General features: G+C 24.8%; 1 protein-coding gene across 1 annotated transcript; it reads left to right on the top strand.

Annotated features, from left to right (window-relative positions):
• Positions 1-1,880: 1,880 nt before the first annotated feature.
• On the top strand, positions 1,881-18,004 carry LOC105366670 (uncharacterized). The gene is made up of 8 exons (XM_011505188.1): positions 1,881-2,398; positions 9,515-9,561; positions 12,014-12,147; positions 13,410-13,622; positions 13,991-14,649; positions 15,042-15,241; positions 15,356-15,611; positions 16,363-18,004. Exons 2-8 carry the CDS (start codon positions 9,525-9,527, stop codon positions 18,002-18,004), a joined length of 3,141 nt encoding a protein of 1,046 aa, XP_011503490.1. The 5' UTR covers positions 1,881-2,398; positions 9,515-9,524.
• The last annotated feature ends 347 nt before the right edge of the window (positions 18,005-18,351 follow it).

The following is an 18,351-nucleotide window of genomic DNA, read 5'->3' on the forward strand; positions in this document are numbered from 1 at the left end:
ATATAAAATCAAGCAATAAAATTTCTATATGAAAATATAAATTAAAAATATATACAATACTCGTAGAAAGAAACTATTATCTTAGATAAATTATGGTTACGAATTAATATACTTACAAAATACATATTTCACTAATTTTTTGAAAATGGCACATACCTTATAAGATATTTTTCTTTTTTCAATATATACAGTATTTAAATATTTGTATTATGTTATATTTGTTATATTATATTATAAGCGTATCAAAATGAAAATTTATTTTAAAAATTATTAATAATAAAATATATTACATATTAATCAGAATACAAATTTATAGATGTAGCTAAATAAAAAAAAAATAATAACACTTTAATAGACTATTATTAAACATATTTATTTTGTTTATTTAAATATTAAGTGATTTTTTTTATTTATTTATTAACTCTTGTTAAAATTACTATTTAACGAAAATAAAAATTTTAATATAATATTGTTTGTGGTCATTTCTACGTTTTCAATTATTTTTGTAAAATTTTACTTGATGAGATTGAGAAATATTTAATTATTTTATAATTTATTACTATTATACCTAATCTACCATTTACAAAATTGAAATATAATTAAACGTATACTTAATTAAAGTTTATTTATTAATTTAAATAAAATAGTAATAATTTCTTTTATCTAAAAATAGATTGCTCACAACAGTAGATCTATGTTAAATGTTTTGTTCTAAATTAATGTATACTCTGAGATACAAAATATATACTAATTAAATTATAAAAGAGGATTTCTACTTATTTTTATAAATATTGTACAGAATCTATACTTCAGTAATTAGATATTAAATTAGATCAAACTATATACGATTATTAAAACTTATTGTACATCATGACTATCAATACAATGGTTATTTATACATTATATAAATAAATGCAATATGTTAAACTGGTCTAAATAAATATTTTAAAAAATTATTTAATTATAATGAAAAATAGATTATTATAGCCTTTCTTCATAACGTAATTATTCCTTAATTTGAAGATTATTTAAAAAGTACATAAATAAAGTTTTTCTGAATTTAGATTAGATTATTGTAATAATTTTATTGATTACATTGTAATAAATTTTAAAAATAAAAAAAAACACAAATGTAATAATTACAAATGTAATAACAAATGTAATGTAATAATTATCATACATTCATCTACAAAGTCATGCACAATATGTTTTACTACTAGAGGTCTAACTATAGATTATAGTCTAACTATATGTTTAACTATAACTTTTTATTTATTTCCGAATTTGAATTGATATTAATTCATACAAGAAATACTAGTTTTAATTATATATTATGTATCTAATTGAATATAGTAAATTTATTACTAGAAAATCCATACCTACTCAATACATAGATTGATGTAGCAGCCATCGCTAACGTAAATAAATACGTCTCCATAAAAAAAAACAATTACAAGTTTTTGCGAAATGTCGAGTTCAGATCCAATGGTAAACTCAGCATTGCTCAGCTGTGTATCTTGATGTATTTCTGGAAACTTCGGGCCTCGTGCATTTTGCTGGGACTATTACTTCTCGTACCAGTGATCTTTGCATAAGACGAGAAGCACAATACGTATGGCAACCCTACCACTACGCCCATGGGCCGTTTTACCCCCACTCAAAGTCTACGCAAAGGCCCCGCCATCGTCTTTTCTCGTAGAAAGTTCATCAGACAACGAAGTCACACTACTGGTATTTTTCATTTTCACAGTACTAATATCAGTTCAAGCAAAGTCAGGATATAAACTGCTCTCTACTGTTCTCTCTCTCTCTCTCTCTCTCTCTCTCTCTCTCATTCTGCTACTTCCCTGCTCTCTAATATTGTAACTGTCTTGTGCAGTTATTCATTCGCCAAGGCAAGGAACGACGACAATTATTATTTTATTAACAGGAGACTAAGAGAACTTTCGAGAGCTACGCATTGCTATACGTCGCAACATCCATGCAAGTAACAGCCCTCGTTCATTTTGCTTTCGTAATAATTCTTGTTTCTTACTTATTTTAATTCAATTGCGTCGTGACACATAGCCTTGAAAGTTTCCAGCGAAAGTTCTTCGGACAGTTTCTTTTAGTTTCGTACTCAGTAAGTGACAGACCACAACAGAACATTCTTTTTTCTATACATTTTGTTCTTTAACTACAAATAAGTGCCATCAAAGTGTTATCTCACAAAATTTGTTATCTCACACATTATCGCGCAAAACACAAGATTAAAGGAGACATATTACGACAAACGGTCCAGAAATTGGTGTGGACCATTCTCTTGCATGAAGTACAAGTGCCTATAGTAAAAAATCGACGTGGACATTCTTTCATGAAGAATTAACGAAAAGAGATTTGGATGTGCTAAGAGAGAAAGGTTAGTGGTGTATATGCATTGCAAATCTACCTCGATCCTCGATGGTGAAAAACCATTCAATTGTCCTTGATGTCAGTTCGAAGCAAATGAGAATTAATCGAAAGTTATTATTTTTTTCTACAATAGCTGAGTTGATAAAAAAGGACTTTCTAATACAAAAGAAAAATATTTAATTTAATTGATCGTTCATATTAAAAAGGAAAGTAATGAATAATGAATCTATATATATATATATATATATATATATTATATACATATAGGTGTGCATAATGATTACAGGATATTTTATCCAAATATTAATAGATTTCATATCTAGAGAAAATTAAAACATACCCAATGTATTTTAAAACGTACTTATATATCTTATAACTACAATTTTCATAGTATTGATAAAGTGTTTTTGAATTTATATATGCAGAAACATAAATTTGTATTTTTGAGTAATCCATTTTTTAATTTTTTCATTGCATAAAGTTGAACATTAACAAACAGTTAATTTACTCGAAAAAATGGAATATAATTTATCTTCAATGTCATACTTATAAAGGAATATCAGAATATTCCAAAATTATACAATAAACCGAACACTTATACAGCAAACAGAGAACAAAAAAAAAGGTCCAGGAGACAATTGTGAATAACTTGTATATTGCTATGAATTCTTATTAATTGCTTATTAAAGCTATTAGTAGAATATAACGTGATGTCATTATCATATGAAACGGTTGCGCCTGCGAAATATTAAATTGGGTACGATATATATCCTGCCTATATATTTGCCTAAAAGCTCCCGTTAATGTAACCGTAATTTTGTATTCTTGGCAATGAAAGTTGCACTTATACCATATTTTTTATTTTCACTTCCTGTTTTCTAACTGATAATCAAAGTGGGTATTATAAATTGAATTTTATAACTACCTTTTTTATTGTGTTGTCGATAAAAGTGGAAAAATTACAAAAGTCATAATGACATGATGCTACTTTTAGATTGTACCTGTAATTCTGGCTTTTTTCTGATCAATTTGTACAGAGCATCAAACAACTCAAAGTTTTTTACGGTTGTTTGATTATTTAGTCAATGTTTACACACCGTTAGAATGGATTCTATTTGAAATATTAAGATTCTAAATCTTGTATAAGAATTTGAGAATATTTATCTAAAACTTTATATTAACTGGTTAATTAAAAGTCATATATACCTTTGTAAAATAGAGAATAAGATATCAATGAATTAATTTTACCTAACATTTAAAAATCATTAACAATTAGAATCAAAGTATCTTTCATTACTCTTGAATATATAAATAGATGAACGTATCACGTATAAAAACGTATAACCAGGCGTGATTTATTAACAATATTTTATAACAAACTTTTATGTATGTAACATAAATTACAATGAATCTTGACGACAAAAGCTCAGTGCTTTTATTTAATTTCACAACGTATGTACAAAGGAATTAATTTCAGTACGTGTGTACAAAAGTATTTAATTTCAGTACGTATGTACAAAAGTAGCAATAGTTCCTTAAGCAAACTAATAATCAAATTTATTGTCTACAATTATTTCTTAAATTCTATTTTGTCATAAAAATAAAAGGACACGTATTCTAATTTTTCAATAACTTTTAACTAAAAAGCTAAATGATTCATGTACTAGAAATTTTTAAGAAAAGTATTCCTACTTGAAAGTTAAACAAATTTCTTTTTTTATATTTTCTATTTTGTAACAACATAAATTAATTATAGACTGTTTTCAAGTAAATATTATTATTTTATAAATAAATTACTATAACAATATTTTACTAATGTAACGCTTATAATACTTTTTATTATTATAAACATTTTATAAATGCCATTAACGAAAATTATAATTAAATATGAAATACTAAGTTAATTATCAACTATTATTTCAGCTTATACAACTTCCATATACATTTTATACAGATTTTATATTGATACAGATATTGTTATTGACATTATTTACATTTTTATTTATATTTGATTTATATTGATACAGAATTATAAAAAATCGCATCATTCTACTGAAGCTAAATATTAATAACCTTAATAATTAATTTTTTATATATTAATTGTGAAAAAAATAATATTTGAATGCTTGCTAAAAATAAAATTTTAAAATTATTTTCTTAATAAAAGTTTGAAACTTTTTTTATTTTTTCAAAATCAATTTAAATTTAAATAATAATTCATAAATAGGAAAAAATGTTCTTATCTACATTGTTTAAATGTTAATTTATGAAACAATATAAAATAAAATAACTTTCAACTAAATAATAACTAATAAATAACCTAGTAATATATTATTGAAATATTTGATATTTGAAATAAGTAGTTCTACTAAAAGTTTTAAAAAAAATATTAGAAATATTTTAATATTACCGTATTGGTTTTTAAAATAAATACATATTTTATCTAAATTACAACTAAAATAGTAATACATCTGGTAATATAGTATAACTTACACCATCAAAATATAATATTTATTTATATATATTATAATCAAAATATACTTACATCATCAAAATATAATGTTACTGAAAAATTTTATTACACAATTTGCTTGAATTAATTTTATTATTAAAAATGATAAATATTAATGAAACAAGGATTATATAAATTACACAGTTACATTTACTAACTGCAAATATATTTTATTTAATAATGTTTGGAATTCCAGCCATCAGAAAATGGTCGAAGACCAAAGTGGATGAATTAGACCGTATCATCGGTTTATCGGTGATGGGAGGGAAGACGAATGAGAGGTTAATGCATTAATTCAATGTAAACACAATTGGTTTTAGTGACATTTATTTAAGGTTACGTTCCTTTGGTTGTGTTGTTACCAATCGTTATGAGATTTGTTGAGCTCGTCGTGATTTAACAGTTGAGCATAAACTGTAGAACGTTGTCCGAGAGTGCGAGACAAAATCTGTGCTGATTCTACTGGACACGCGTTATTGTTCTTTATGGAGGAGAGGATCGCAAGAATCGCAAATCCATGGACGCTATTTTCGGCGATGACTCGCGTCGAGGGAATCACTAGAATCGCGAATCCATGGGCGCTTTTATTGGCGATGACTCGCGTGGACGGAATCGCTAGAATCGGAAATCCTTGGGCGCTCTTATCGGCAATTATTCTTGGGAGAGGATCGCAAGAAATGAATTAGTGGATATCAAACTGTATCGGCGCCCTCTTCAGCGGTCTGACTAGAGTCACGTTGCGGAGGCCGCACCGATAGCTGGCCAGCAGTAGATAATAAATAATTTAAACAAATAAGTATACCTTGCACGGATTCCCGTAGACAGACGTGTAGAACTTTTAACTGTTATGACTTGCACTAATTTCACTTTGACTTACTCAACAAGACGAGATTTTATTCGTCGTCTGTTGCTCCTTATATATAATTGCGTACATTTAGAGTTTGTAATTCTTAGAAATCTTGTCAAATTCGCGGAATTTTTAGTAACGAATGAAGAAAAACAATTTTAGTAACGAATACTTGAAATATTACGCATTAATAATAAATATAAATGTAATGGAATCATAGTAAATAAAGCAATAAATTTTCATTGTTTGGTAGTTCAATCCTAAACAAATATGAATATACATTAAATATATGGAAATATATTTATCATATATTCATGATTATATATTTTATAATAAACCAAGTGTTGATTGATATAAAAATTATTGTCAGTTGTAATGCATAAATACATAAATTTCTATACCAAGTATTTATTCTGTTGAAATGATATATATTCAATTATTTGAGTTTCGTTATTAAATTCTAAAAATTACAAAATTCTAAGTGAATCTTCATCAACTAAAATTATAATAATTTTTATTATCATATATATTAATTACTTCTTTATGATATATTAAAAAATATAATAAGTTTTAATAAATCTTTAATAAGTCTACCATATAATAGATAATATTTTTCAAACTAGACTAGTATGAGAGAATTTAAACAACTGTTTTATTTTTAATAAAATATAATTAATTAAAACGTGAAATAATCTTTAGTTATCAATATAGAATTTAATTCATTTTTATTTTATTTAATCGTTTTTAAATAAAAATTAAGAAATATTCTATATTGTTTTTATAATTAAATAAATAGTCAGTATGTAAATAAATAAAATCTAATGTGTAGTTTTAAGTTAGTATATTGAATTACTTTTAATATAATTGCATCAATTATTAATTATTAAATTAATACAAATAATAAGAATCCAAATTCTCAAGTATGACATATTTATATTTTATACATTATCTTAAAAAAGCAATGAATTTTTATGTATTATAAATAGATGTACGTATTTCATTTCTTATACGAACGGCAAATGAAAATTGATAAAACTATTAATCATTAAATAATTAAGCAACTGTAATTATGGATCTGAAATAATACAGCACGAACATCAAACTTTCGAATCGCAACACTTTTTATGTAGTTTCTTATAATTATTCCTTTAAAATTTCATAGCCAACTCATTTTCTTTAATTGATAACACCTTTAAAAAATTATTATATGCAAGCTTACTAGTAATTATAGTCATTCAGTACTTTTTTATTATTTATAGTAACTGGTAATGATCAACTGTACATGATCAATAATTGTTCATTCATTAATTAACTTTGGAATATTATTAAATTATTCTTTATTTAATATAATATATTAAATGACATTGTTTAATATAAATGCTACTGCTTAAAGATATGATAAAATAATCTGAAAAAATACTAACACTATTAAAATTCAAATTAATATTAACTATTTATTATTAAATTTTTGCTTGTAACGTTATGCGTATTAAATAAAAGAAAAAAAAAGATTTTTATTTGTATATATATTGAAAGAAATTTTTAACTATAAATAATAATAAATGATTCCTCAATTCAAAATAATTAGAATTAGAAATAATTAGAAATTGAATTAATTATACATCTCAAAAAATGGCATATAGATATATTCATATTTATTTAACTATAAATTACGTCGATTGAACAAACTATATTCATAATTAATAATTACAAAGAGTCTTAAAAAAATTCACTTCTGTACTATTTTCAGTTAATTTAATTTTAAACCTATCATATAAATTTATCATCTAAAATACAAATAGGAAGAATGTCAAAATAAAAAGTGTTTGAAAAACAAAAAAATCTTTTTATATTGACTAGAAATATTTCCTGTAAAAAGTGAAAAATACATTCATAACTGTTATTCGGAAATCATAATTTATTGAAACGACTTTTTTTCTATAATCATTTTATTTGGTTTATTAATGAAAGTAAAAAGCATAATGTCGTTTCCTTAATTTCTTATCACTTTAATTTAATATATTGCTCAAAACCAACTTTAATAGAATTATTTCTTTTAATCAGACTTTTGACTTTCCTTTATTGATTTTTTATTAGATTATGACCAATACTTCGTTTTCTTCAAATAATAAAAAACAAACTGAATTAATATTATTGCCATGGTTTTATTTTCTTCTCAATTTTTTTATATTTTTTACAATTTTCTTTTCTCTCTCTCTCTCTCTCTCTCTCTCTCTCTCTCTCTCTGCGCTCTTTCAAAACAATGTCATCTCTCTACTCATTATTTAATAGCCGTCGTCCAATGGCTCGTGAAAATGCTAATAGCAATTTATATATAGGTATCTGCAATGGAACTTTTTATATTGTAAGATATATATTAACTAAATATAAATTAACTGAATATCAATTAATTAATATTAATATATTCTGTCAGATTATCCATATTTAATGTACCTTTCTCATTGTTTTACATTATTTATTGAAACAGGATTGTTAATTGAAAATTAACGTACTCATTAAGGAATTACTGAATTTTTAATATTTTAGTTTTGAATATTTGTTGAATCTGATTTTTGCGATACTTCATTTCCAGACAGAAAATACTCGTTAAGTTATTTTAACGAACAATAATAATTGAATTAAATCATGCAAATCAATACCAAAACAACATTTAATTTATTAAGTACATTATATTAACGATATCCAAAAATAATTTAATTATAATCTTCAACTAACTAACATTGGAAACTCTTTACAAACATTCGGCAAATGTCATTGATGTAAAATATACGACTATTAATCTAATGAACGCTATCTTATATATTTTATCATTGTCAAATTCAAGAATTTTATGAAAAACCTATATATCTATATAGCTTCCTAACGATCATTGATGTTTCATCTTCTCAAACTCTTAAAGAAATTATAATTATAAGCAACATATAAATTATAAAAATTATATACTATTCAATATAAAATTAATATATAAAATGTTACACAACTATTTAAAAGATCGCCTAAAAAAATTTTTAAATCTAATAAAAATTTTATTTCGATAATTTTATTAATGTAACCTATCCAAATATGAAACATAAATATCATTTAAAAATACTAATAACTGCATTAAAATAAATGTTGAGAACCAGAATACAAGTAACAAAAATAATCAAAGTATTATTTCTTTCAAATAGTAATCATCTAATTCAATACATTAAATATAGATGAATTAAATTAGGTAAAATCACTTTAAATATAATTTACTTTACTTTAAATATACCTACACTTATGCATTAAATACAATGCTGTCCTAATTCAAATTTGACAATAAAAAAAATTATGTATTTCTAAATAAATGCCAAAATCATTTAAACATATCTGAATATATTTATACACATTTATCACCTAATATCAATAAAATATAAATATATTCTAATACACAATACTCTTTGACATTTAACCATTAAAATTAGCAACAAATAAATTCGATATAAAAATTTTCTTAGCTGTCTAATTATTCCTTGATAAAGAATATTAATGTCAATCAGTCAATATTTCAGGGAAATTTTATTAATAAAATCATTTTATATATATGAATGCTCAAAATTTATTACATAAAACATTGTAACTATTACTAAAAAAATGTATTTTACTATACTATTAATAAAATTGAATCATAAAAACATACAATAAAAAAAATATTAAACTTAATATAATTAAAATTATTAATACGTGCAAAAAAGTTAATTATTTTCATTCTGTTTTAGAAGAATTAAAATGCGGGAGAGAAAATGGCTACTACTTACTCTGTATGGTAAGTTAATTTGTCTTTATGTTGTAAAATATCAGTGATGTCAATTTTACATTATATAATATATATTGCTTGAATTAAACTATATATTAAAAAGCTATTTGTAAGGATAATAGTAAAAATTGAATTATTTAATTAAAATATCAAAAATCTGTCATGTTATTATTCTTCATATTTTTAGTCAATGTTTAATAATAATATGTATAATTAAAAAAGCATTTGTGAAAAACTCAATTGTGAATCAGTCATACCATTTTCAATGTTATTAATTTAACATTTTAATAATTTTTCGCTCTAATAATAAGTAATAATCAATCTAATTATCTTTGACTGCTTACTAACCAATAATGTTCTTAAATAAAATAAATGGAACTTAAATAAAATATCACTAAAAAATAATATTTGTCTTAAACGTAGTATTATTTACAAATATATTTAAACAATAATAATTAAATACAATAATACAATAATTATATAATATGCTTTAAAATATCTTATTGTTTATATTTAAAGCATTTAATTTTGTTCTGCAATTAATTCTAATTGATAATAATAAACAATTAAATTGTATAAATAGTTAGTAAAATGATATATAACTTATTTATTAATTTATAAAGTTATAATTTTTATTATATAAATTAAAAAAATTATAAATATATAAGAATTTTAATTTATCAATTTTATCATAGAGCCTAAATTAACAAATAAATATTCATCTTCAGATGTGAATCTCAAAACAAACATAATAGTAACGAGCCTAAAGGGTTAATCATGAATAGTTTTAGTTTCCATAGGAAATAGAACTAATGATTAATTATTTTTGCTACTAGTAAATAAGTTTCAAGCATTGTTTAGGATTTGTCATTTAACAATTGTATGATTCTTAAATCCATCCAACAATATTGTTCGAAAAATTAAACCAAAGAAATCCTAAACTTTAATTCTTGTATAGCTTAAAATTTTAAATCACAAATTAAATCGTACAAAACTCATGGTAAATAAAGAAGTAAACTTCACTGTTATGATGTGGATTAAAAAAAAATTCATTTACATCTAAACGAATTTTTCATTATATGAAGTGGATTTGCTTACAATTTCTTATTAACACCACATATTTCATATCAGCTGGGTCCACTATTGCTTCTTACATTTTTAAGTGGCTTCTAATATCTGCTTTCAGCCATTTGTGTCAAAATCGATGTACAGATACGAGCGTGTAATTTTATTTATTTCATAATCGTTGATATATATCAGCACCAAGAGGTCACTGTATTATGTGCTACACCAGCACCAAGACATCACTGTATTTTGTGCTATACCGGCACCAAGAGGTCACTCTATTCTGTACTGTATTCTGGATCAAGGCGCCAATGTCCGCTAAATCTCGACAAGTGACAAAGCACGCACTACCAAGATACACTTAGGTATTGAACCATTTATATTTATACATCAAGAGGAGACTCGCACTTAAAACACCATATGTGGCACTAAATAAGGAGTGTCAAGGATTTACGACCTTTCACTTCTCAGTGTAGTAACCCACCATCAAGCACACTATATCAAGAGGATCAGAAGATTTACGACCTCCTACCTCGGCATGTAGTGCATGCTAACACCACGTGGAAACTACTAAGGAACGGCAAGATCTCAATGATTCTCATCATCAACGTAGAATCATAATTATGTATATATGAACTATAGATATATGCCACATGTTTACCACACACATATATATATATACTAAAGAATAGTTAATGTTGTAACATGCAGCTGCATACTACAATATTATTTTTCGTACAGTTATAATTTTAATGGCGTGTTACTCCAAAGAAAATTCGTGGTGCGACTCGTGGTTTTCGAATGTGGTACGATTAAACCACTTGCAGTTGTTGTAATATACCACAATTATTCAATGTAACGCAGTGATAAGATTGATAAGATAATAATAAGATAATAATTGATAAGATAATAATTCAGTTGATAAGATCTAAAATTGCAGTAATAGCATTAGTATACAATGTATATATGTGCAATTCGAAAAATTATTTATAAATGATTTCATTTAAATAATTACTCATTAAATAACATTAATTAATCATTTTTAATCTAACGCAATTCGAAGCTTCTAATACAAATTCTATCAAGACATGCAATCCAATATAATAAAATCGATTATATATATATGTGTATATATATATATATATATATATAAATACTTAAAAAATATATTAATTTAATATTATATATAGTTGATGTTTTATAAATGAGATTGTATTTATATAAAATTGTATTTACATATTTATATAAATTGCAGTAACATTTTGATACACTAATTTAATTTAATAATGTTTTAGATAATTACAAACGTTACTTTGTCAAAATTTGTAAACTATTAGTATTTCAAATAAAAACATTCTTCTTTTTTGGTTACAATCTACGATTTCTTCATTTATAGGACTTCTAATAACAATCGCAGTCTCCAATGCCCTTAAGGCTATCAGACCAAAATTCAAAATAGCAACAACATCTACAACCACAACAGAGGATTCGCCGTCAATAGAAAGCATAGGCAATGAAGATGAGGTTGAGGTAATTTTTAATGAATTTTGAATTATTTTTTATTTTAACATTATTATCTTTATGATATTTACATTGTAATGTTATTATTTAAATAAAATCAAGCTTTTATTGTTTTGTAATTTTGGAATACCTGAAATATTCTTAAAATTTAAAAAATCATGAGTAGAACACAAACATAAAAGTACACTATATAGCATTTATTGTATATGTTAAATTATATTTCATGTAAAACGCTTGCTAAACAAATTTCGGGAATATAAAATTGTGCTTAAGAACTTATCGATCATTATTAAATTGTATGTTGCTGTTTTTTGTCGTGGCTCCCAAGATGTTATTACTTAATATACAAAATAATCTCATACATTTTTTATTTCTTTACCTTTAATTAAATTAATTATTTAAAAACTTATTGTATAAAACAAAAGTTTCATACGTATAAAATTCAATGTTTGTTTCGATTTATAATTTTTCATGAATTTATTATTCATGAATTTGTTATACATTATACTTTATGTGATAGTTTTATGAACATATTTCTCCTATGTAATTTAAATATTTCGTATTATACTTATAATTATTGTTTCATGGTCTCATTATCACATTTAATCATATATATATTATTCTTCTTGTCAATTCTTACAATTTTAAATGTATATAAATACAAATATTAAAATGAAAAAACTAACAATTATTTCGTACTTAACATATTTTTACAAGCATTTACAAAAAATATATGAATGATAACATATTATAATATATTTAAAAATATTTAAAATAACATTTTTATATATTATACAAATTGCTAAATAATAATAATAGTTTCAAATTTATCTTACTGCATTTATTATATAATATACTGAAACTTTTTAAATTATTTACATTTATGATAACGTTGTAAAGAAACATTTTGAATTTAATTGATTTATCAATACCACAATCATGTATATTTTAAAATATCTTAGTATGTTCATAATTAGGATACATATTATTTACAGTGATAACATGAAAACTTCAATAAGCATATTACCTGATAAACTATTAATTAAACTTTTTTAGTGAGAACATTTTAATTTTGAACCATATGTTTATGTAATATTATAATAGATCTGTAAGATTTATAAGATTACAATGCTTGATCTATTATTTAAAAAATAAATATCTTTGTAAATTAAGAATTAGATACGTTTAGATAAATGTGTTAATGCTTATTATATTCAAATCCTTTGAAAGAATTCACGATTTTGAATAAAGAATATTAAACAATATCTTAGGTAACAACATTTTCCGATACTAATGCAACAACAGGCCACATACTTACAGGAATTCCACAAATCGATTATATTTGGGATCCGAATTTACCTAGGGAATTGAATGGATACAATTTGAGCGACTATCCATTTTATAGTAGTATACCCGAAGACATTGATTTCAAATGTGACGGTCTTCACGATGGATTTTATGCAAGCGTGCCTCATAAATGTCAGGTAATGATAACAAAATCGCACAGTTTATGTAATAAATAAATTGGACTTACAATTTTATTATTAAATATTGACCTAAACTGTAACATTAAAATAAATTTATTTTAAGAAAATAAAATATTTTGCCTTAAAATTTATATAGTTGAAAACAAAATGATAATATGTATTATTGCAACTTTCTAATAAACTTTATTAAACATTACTAGACTATAATAATGAACATTTAATTAAATTTTTCTAAACTTTCTTTTGGAGAAAGAAAATCAAAAAATTTGATTTATGTTTTGTATATTTTTATATATGATTACATAAATTTATTAATATTGTATAAGATTGCCAATCCTTATATTAACAATATCATTTCTACTCAGGTCTACCATCACTGTTTGTTCGGCACGCGTTATGACTTCCTTTGCGCAAATTTCACGGCTTTTGATCAGAAGACTTTTATCTGCCACTTCGTTTCGGAAGTTGACTGTACTAATTCTAAAAAATATTGGCATAGAAATGACGCCCTTTATAAAGTAGCAGATTCCACAACAACCTCAACGGTAACAACAAGTACAACTACAACGTCGGTTACGCCTGTGCAGCTGATGTCAAACATTGATAAAGGCGATCGATTACTAAGTCGTGAACGAGACTTGATACTGCGCAGAAGAAGACCTCCTATGAGACGACCCGTCTATGATTACTATGATGAGGATTACTATGATGATGATGCCTATGAAAGAACGCGTCCGCGAGGCTACCCTCGACGAGAGTATGATGACTACGAGGACAGAAAATATCGGAGAGATCGTGACAGAATCCGAGATTACCGTCATCGCGATTTTCGAGAAAGAGACAGAGAAACACCTTTACGAGATAGACTTCTTATACGAGGTAATAGAAGAGACCCAATAAGAATGAAAGACCCGAATGAAAACGAGCCACTGAGACCAAGACTGAAAGATCAGGATTTTTCGAAGTCTCATGATTCAGAAGAGCGTATAAAAGATGGCGATGAGAGAAGATACTTTGATAAAAAGTAATATCTTTATGTGAAATTTTCATTTACACAAGCTAATTTTAAACAATTTAATAATAAAAGTTAAGTATTTAAATTACTGTAGCTTCTACTTTGATAATTCTACTTTCTAATTTGATATTTTAAATAATAATCAATTAGTCAATAATTATTTGTTCTTATTACAAATAATATAAAATATAAGCACTAAACGTGTTAAAAAATTTCTTGTTATGAAAATAGAATTTGTAAATGTTTGATATTCTGTTTCAATTACTTATTAACAAAAATTTCACAGTGGTATAATTTCTATACTATATTGTTATTATTAATAAACTATTTTTTGTTTTTAATGGTGTGTACGTAAACTAATATATAGATATTTATATATATAATGGACATATTATTTTAAGAATTAGAGACGATTATGATGAAAAAATCCCAGAATTAGTATTTAACTCTGGTAACAATGAAGGACTAATCAAGCCAGCAGCTCCACCAACCTCAGTATTTGCAAGGCCAAGAATACCACCAAAATTACGTAGACCAGTACCTTTAGCTGAACAAGATAAATATGCGTATTCAACAAATATGCCATTTCGTAGTCTAACTGGTAAATATATATATATAGATATGTATTTATTGAAGAAGATTTATATACATAATTTTATTATGCTCTCTTGGAAATATTAATTTGTAAACATGTTATAAGAATAATATATTATAGATGAATCACGAAGAAAGCCAATAACCGAAGATACAGATGAATCTCGAAAAAAACTAGCCATTGACGATTTAGAACAACCTCGAAGAAGACCCATTTTTGATTCTTTAGAAGAACTCCGCCGAAAACCAGCTGATATTATAATCGATGACTATTATGAAGATGAGATTGAAGATATTAGACCCCGCTGGCAAATGAGAGGCAGACCTTTAAGAGATAGAGATTTTCTTGATAAAAGATATCGTGATCGACACTTCAGGTAAGGTAAATTATAAACCACTAATAGCTATCTTACAAAATTATTATATGCCTCCTCTTGATATTTATCACCCATTTGGCATACGTTTAACCTTCACATTTTATTTATCATGCATTATAATTACATGTTAACAATTAATTAAAACAATACATGTATGATCTCTAATAATGAAAAAATAAATAAACTATGAGATATTTTATTTATACATTAATGTAATATTATAAGATAGTTAAGTAAAATAATAATATTTATTATATAATATATCATATTTAATAGACTATTAAATTTTTATTATTTTACATGTATTATAAAAAAGAATAATGAAAATGAATGTTTAATATTTTTAAAAAATGTACTGAAATAAAAGTATTTAAATCAAGATTTATATGCAAAATTATCAAATGTAATATATTAAGTACAACTATATTAATGAGATACATTTTAAGTAATTCTAAAGCTTTCAATAATTCATGGCATGATTAAAATCATATAGTAATAAGATTTTTTATTTTAAAAGTATTTCATTTAAACCTTATTTGAAACATTATTCAATCGATTATTATCGAAAATATTAAATACTTTTAAACAAAATTGCTTTTAAAAATATGATATATATATATATATATATATATAAAGTCTATGAAATATATATTACGAGATAGTTTATGAAACTGAAACGTATTTCATAACGGTTCTTTTACGACTAAATTATTTTTTGTTACATGTTTTAATAAAAAAAATGTTATGTCAGGTCTAGATATCGTGATGATAATACTGAAATACGTCTACGTAAGTATTTAGACAGATCAAGGGATCGATTTTATGAAAGAGAATGGGATCGAGGTCTTGAACGAGGTCATGATCGTTCTTTAGATCGCACAAAAGAACGAAAAGGTGATTACGATCAGACAGAATGGGCTATGCGTGTTCATAATTTCGATAAATTAGACAAGCCATCCATTTACAACCGACCAATAGATCTAATTAGAGAAAATGAACGCTCACACACAATAATTAAAGATCATCAAGAAGTTATGGATACTCCAAAAAGATCGAATCAAATGGTTTATGATCGGAACACTGAAAAGGTCATAATCTCTTCTAAGTCTGAACAAGAAAAAGAATTTTCAAATCATACAATAGAGGAATCAAAAAATAGATTACAAAAATATAGTTTTTTAACAATGAAACCTAAATTAGAAGTACAGCAGCAACAAGAACACGAGCAAAAATATTTCCAAATACAATCTCATAAAATACCCGAAATTACAACTGAAAAAGAATTTTTTCAAAAATATTGGAAATCGAAAATGCACGGAGAAACTCATAATCGTGAAAAGGAACTTTTTAATGATTATTCATCCGAATATTATGATGATATTGAAGAACCGGCCATTATTCCATTGTCTTTAATTCAACCAACGGTTCGAATAATAAAACGACCATTTCTGCCATCTAGAGGTGGAAATCCTAATCCTAGAGGTCTATTACCAGTTGGATCGAAAGCTCAAACTTCCAGGCAAGAAGAAAATCCTTTGAAACATTACATTAGATTACAAACAACTACAACTTCTTATTTGGATGATGACTGTGCAAAAGATGTTTTAAAAAAAGATTATCATAATCAAAGTCTTATTTATGACAATAAGCACACTTATAACAATTATAAAAATCTCCAACAATCTGAAGTAAATAATAATTATAACTTCTCAGAGTCAAAACCAATTGTACATAGACTGAAACTAGATATTACTAAAAACCAAACAGAAATTCAATCTCAGTTGATACCACATAAAACGTTATCCAGCTGGACAACGAACTATAAAGTTCAGGAACAAGAGAGTGAAGCCAAAGTTCAAGGAAACGAACAACAAGTGAAAGATAATATTCAATATTCACAAAATCATAATACAAAGATCTACAACCTATCCTATAAAAATGACGAGATACAAGATCAGTTATCAGTAAATGGGAATTTGAAAGTAAAGCAAAAAATAAATGAAGTCACGCACCATAATTTACAAGATATTCCAGAAAGTGAATATGATGTTACATTAAATGAAGCTCTAACACCAAATGTAAGTCAAGAGCCAAGTATGCCAAGCGGCTTTGTTCTTCCATCACATCCACGATTCGGAAAAGACCCAATTTTACAGTCATCAGAAAATATAAACAAATATTCAACACCATTCAATCAACAACATCAGCAATTACAGCAGGAAGCACAGCATCAACTTCAACAACAAATAGAACAAACAAAGCTACAAAGTGCTTTTGGATTTAATACTCAGTTGGAAAAATCATTAGAAATAACAAAAAGAGTCGATAAAAGAAAACCAGTTTATTTCAGAACACCAGATATCGTAAAGATCTATGGGAAACAGTTTAAATAACAAGAAATACACTGTAGAGACTATACAAGATCTTAAGATAATACTACAGCTGTTGAAATTTTCGTAATTCATTTAAAAATTTTTGAGAAAAAAAAATTGTTTATTTATTGTAAAATAAAAGATTCAGTTTAATAAATTTCATCCAGTTTTTTTTAGAGATTTGTTAATTTTTAATTTTTTAATTTTTAAAATGAAATTAATGTGAATTAAATAAATTTGCAACTTCTATCGACCATATATTTTCAAAAATATCACGAAAAATGATCAACTACGCTGACAAAAATTTTAAAGTTTTAAACTATATCTTAATGTGTTACCTATTAAAGAAAATTTAATAATATACTCAA

Source organism: Ceratosolen solmsi, unplaced genomic scaffold (assembly GCF_000503995.2).
Source record: "Ceratosolen solmsi marchali unplaced genomic scaffold, CerSol_1.0 scaffold9, whole genome shotgun sequence".
NCBI lineage: Eukaryota > Metazoa > Arthropoda > Insecta > Hymenoptera > Agaonidae > Ceratosolen > Ceratosolen solmsi.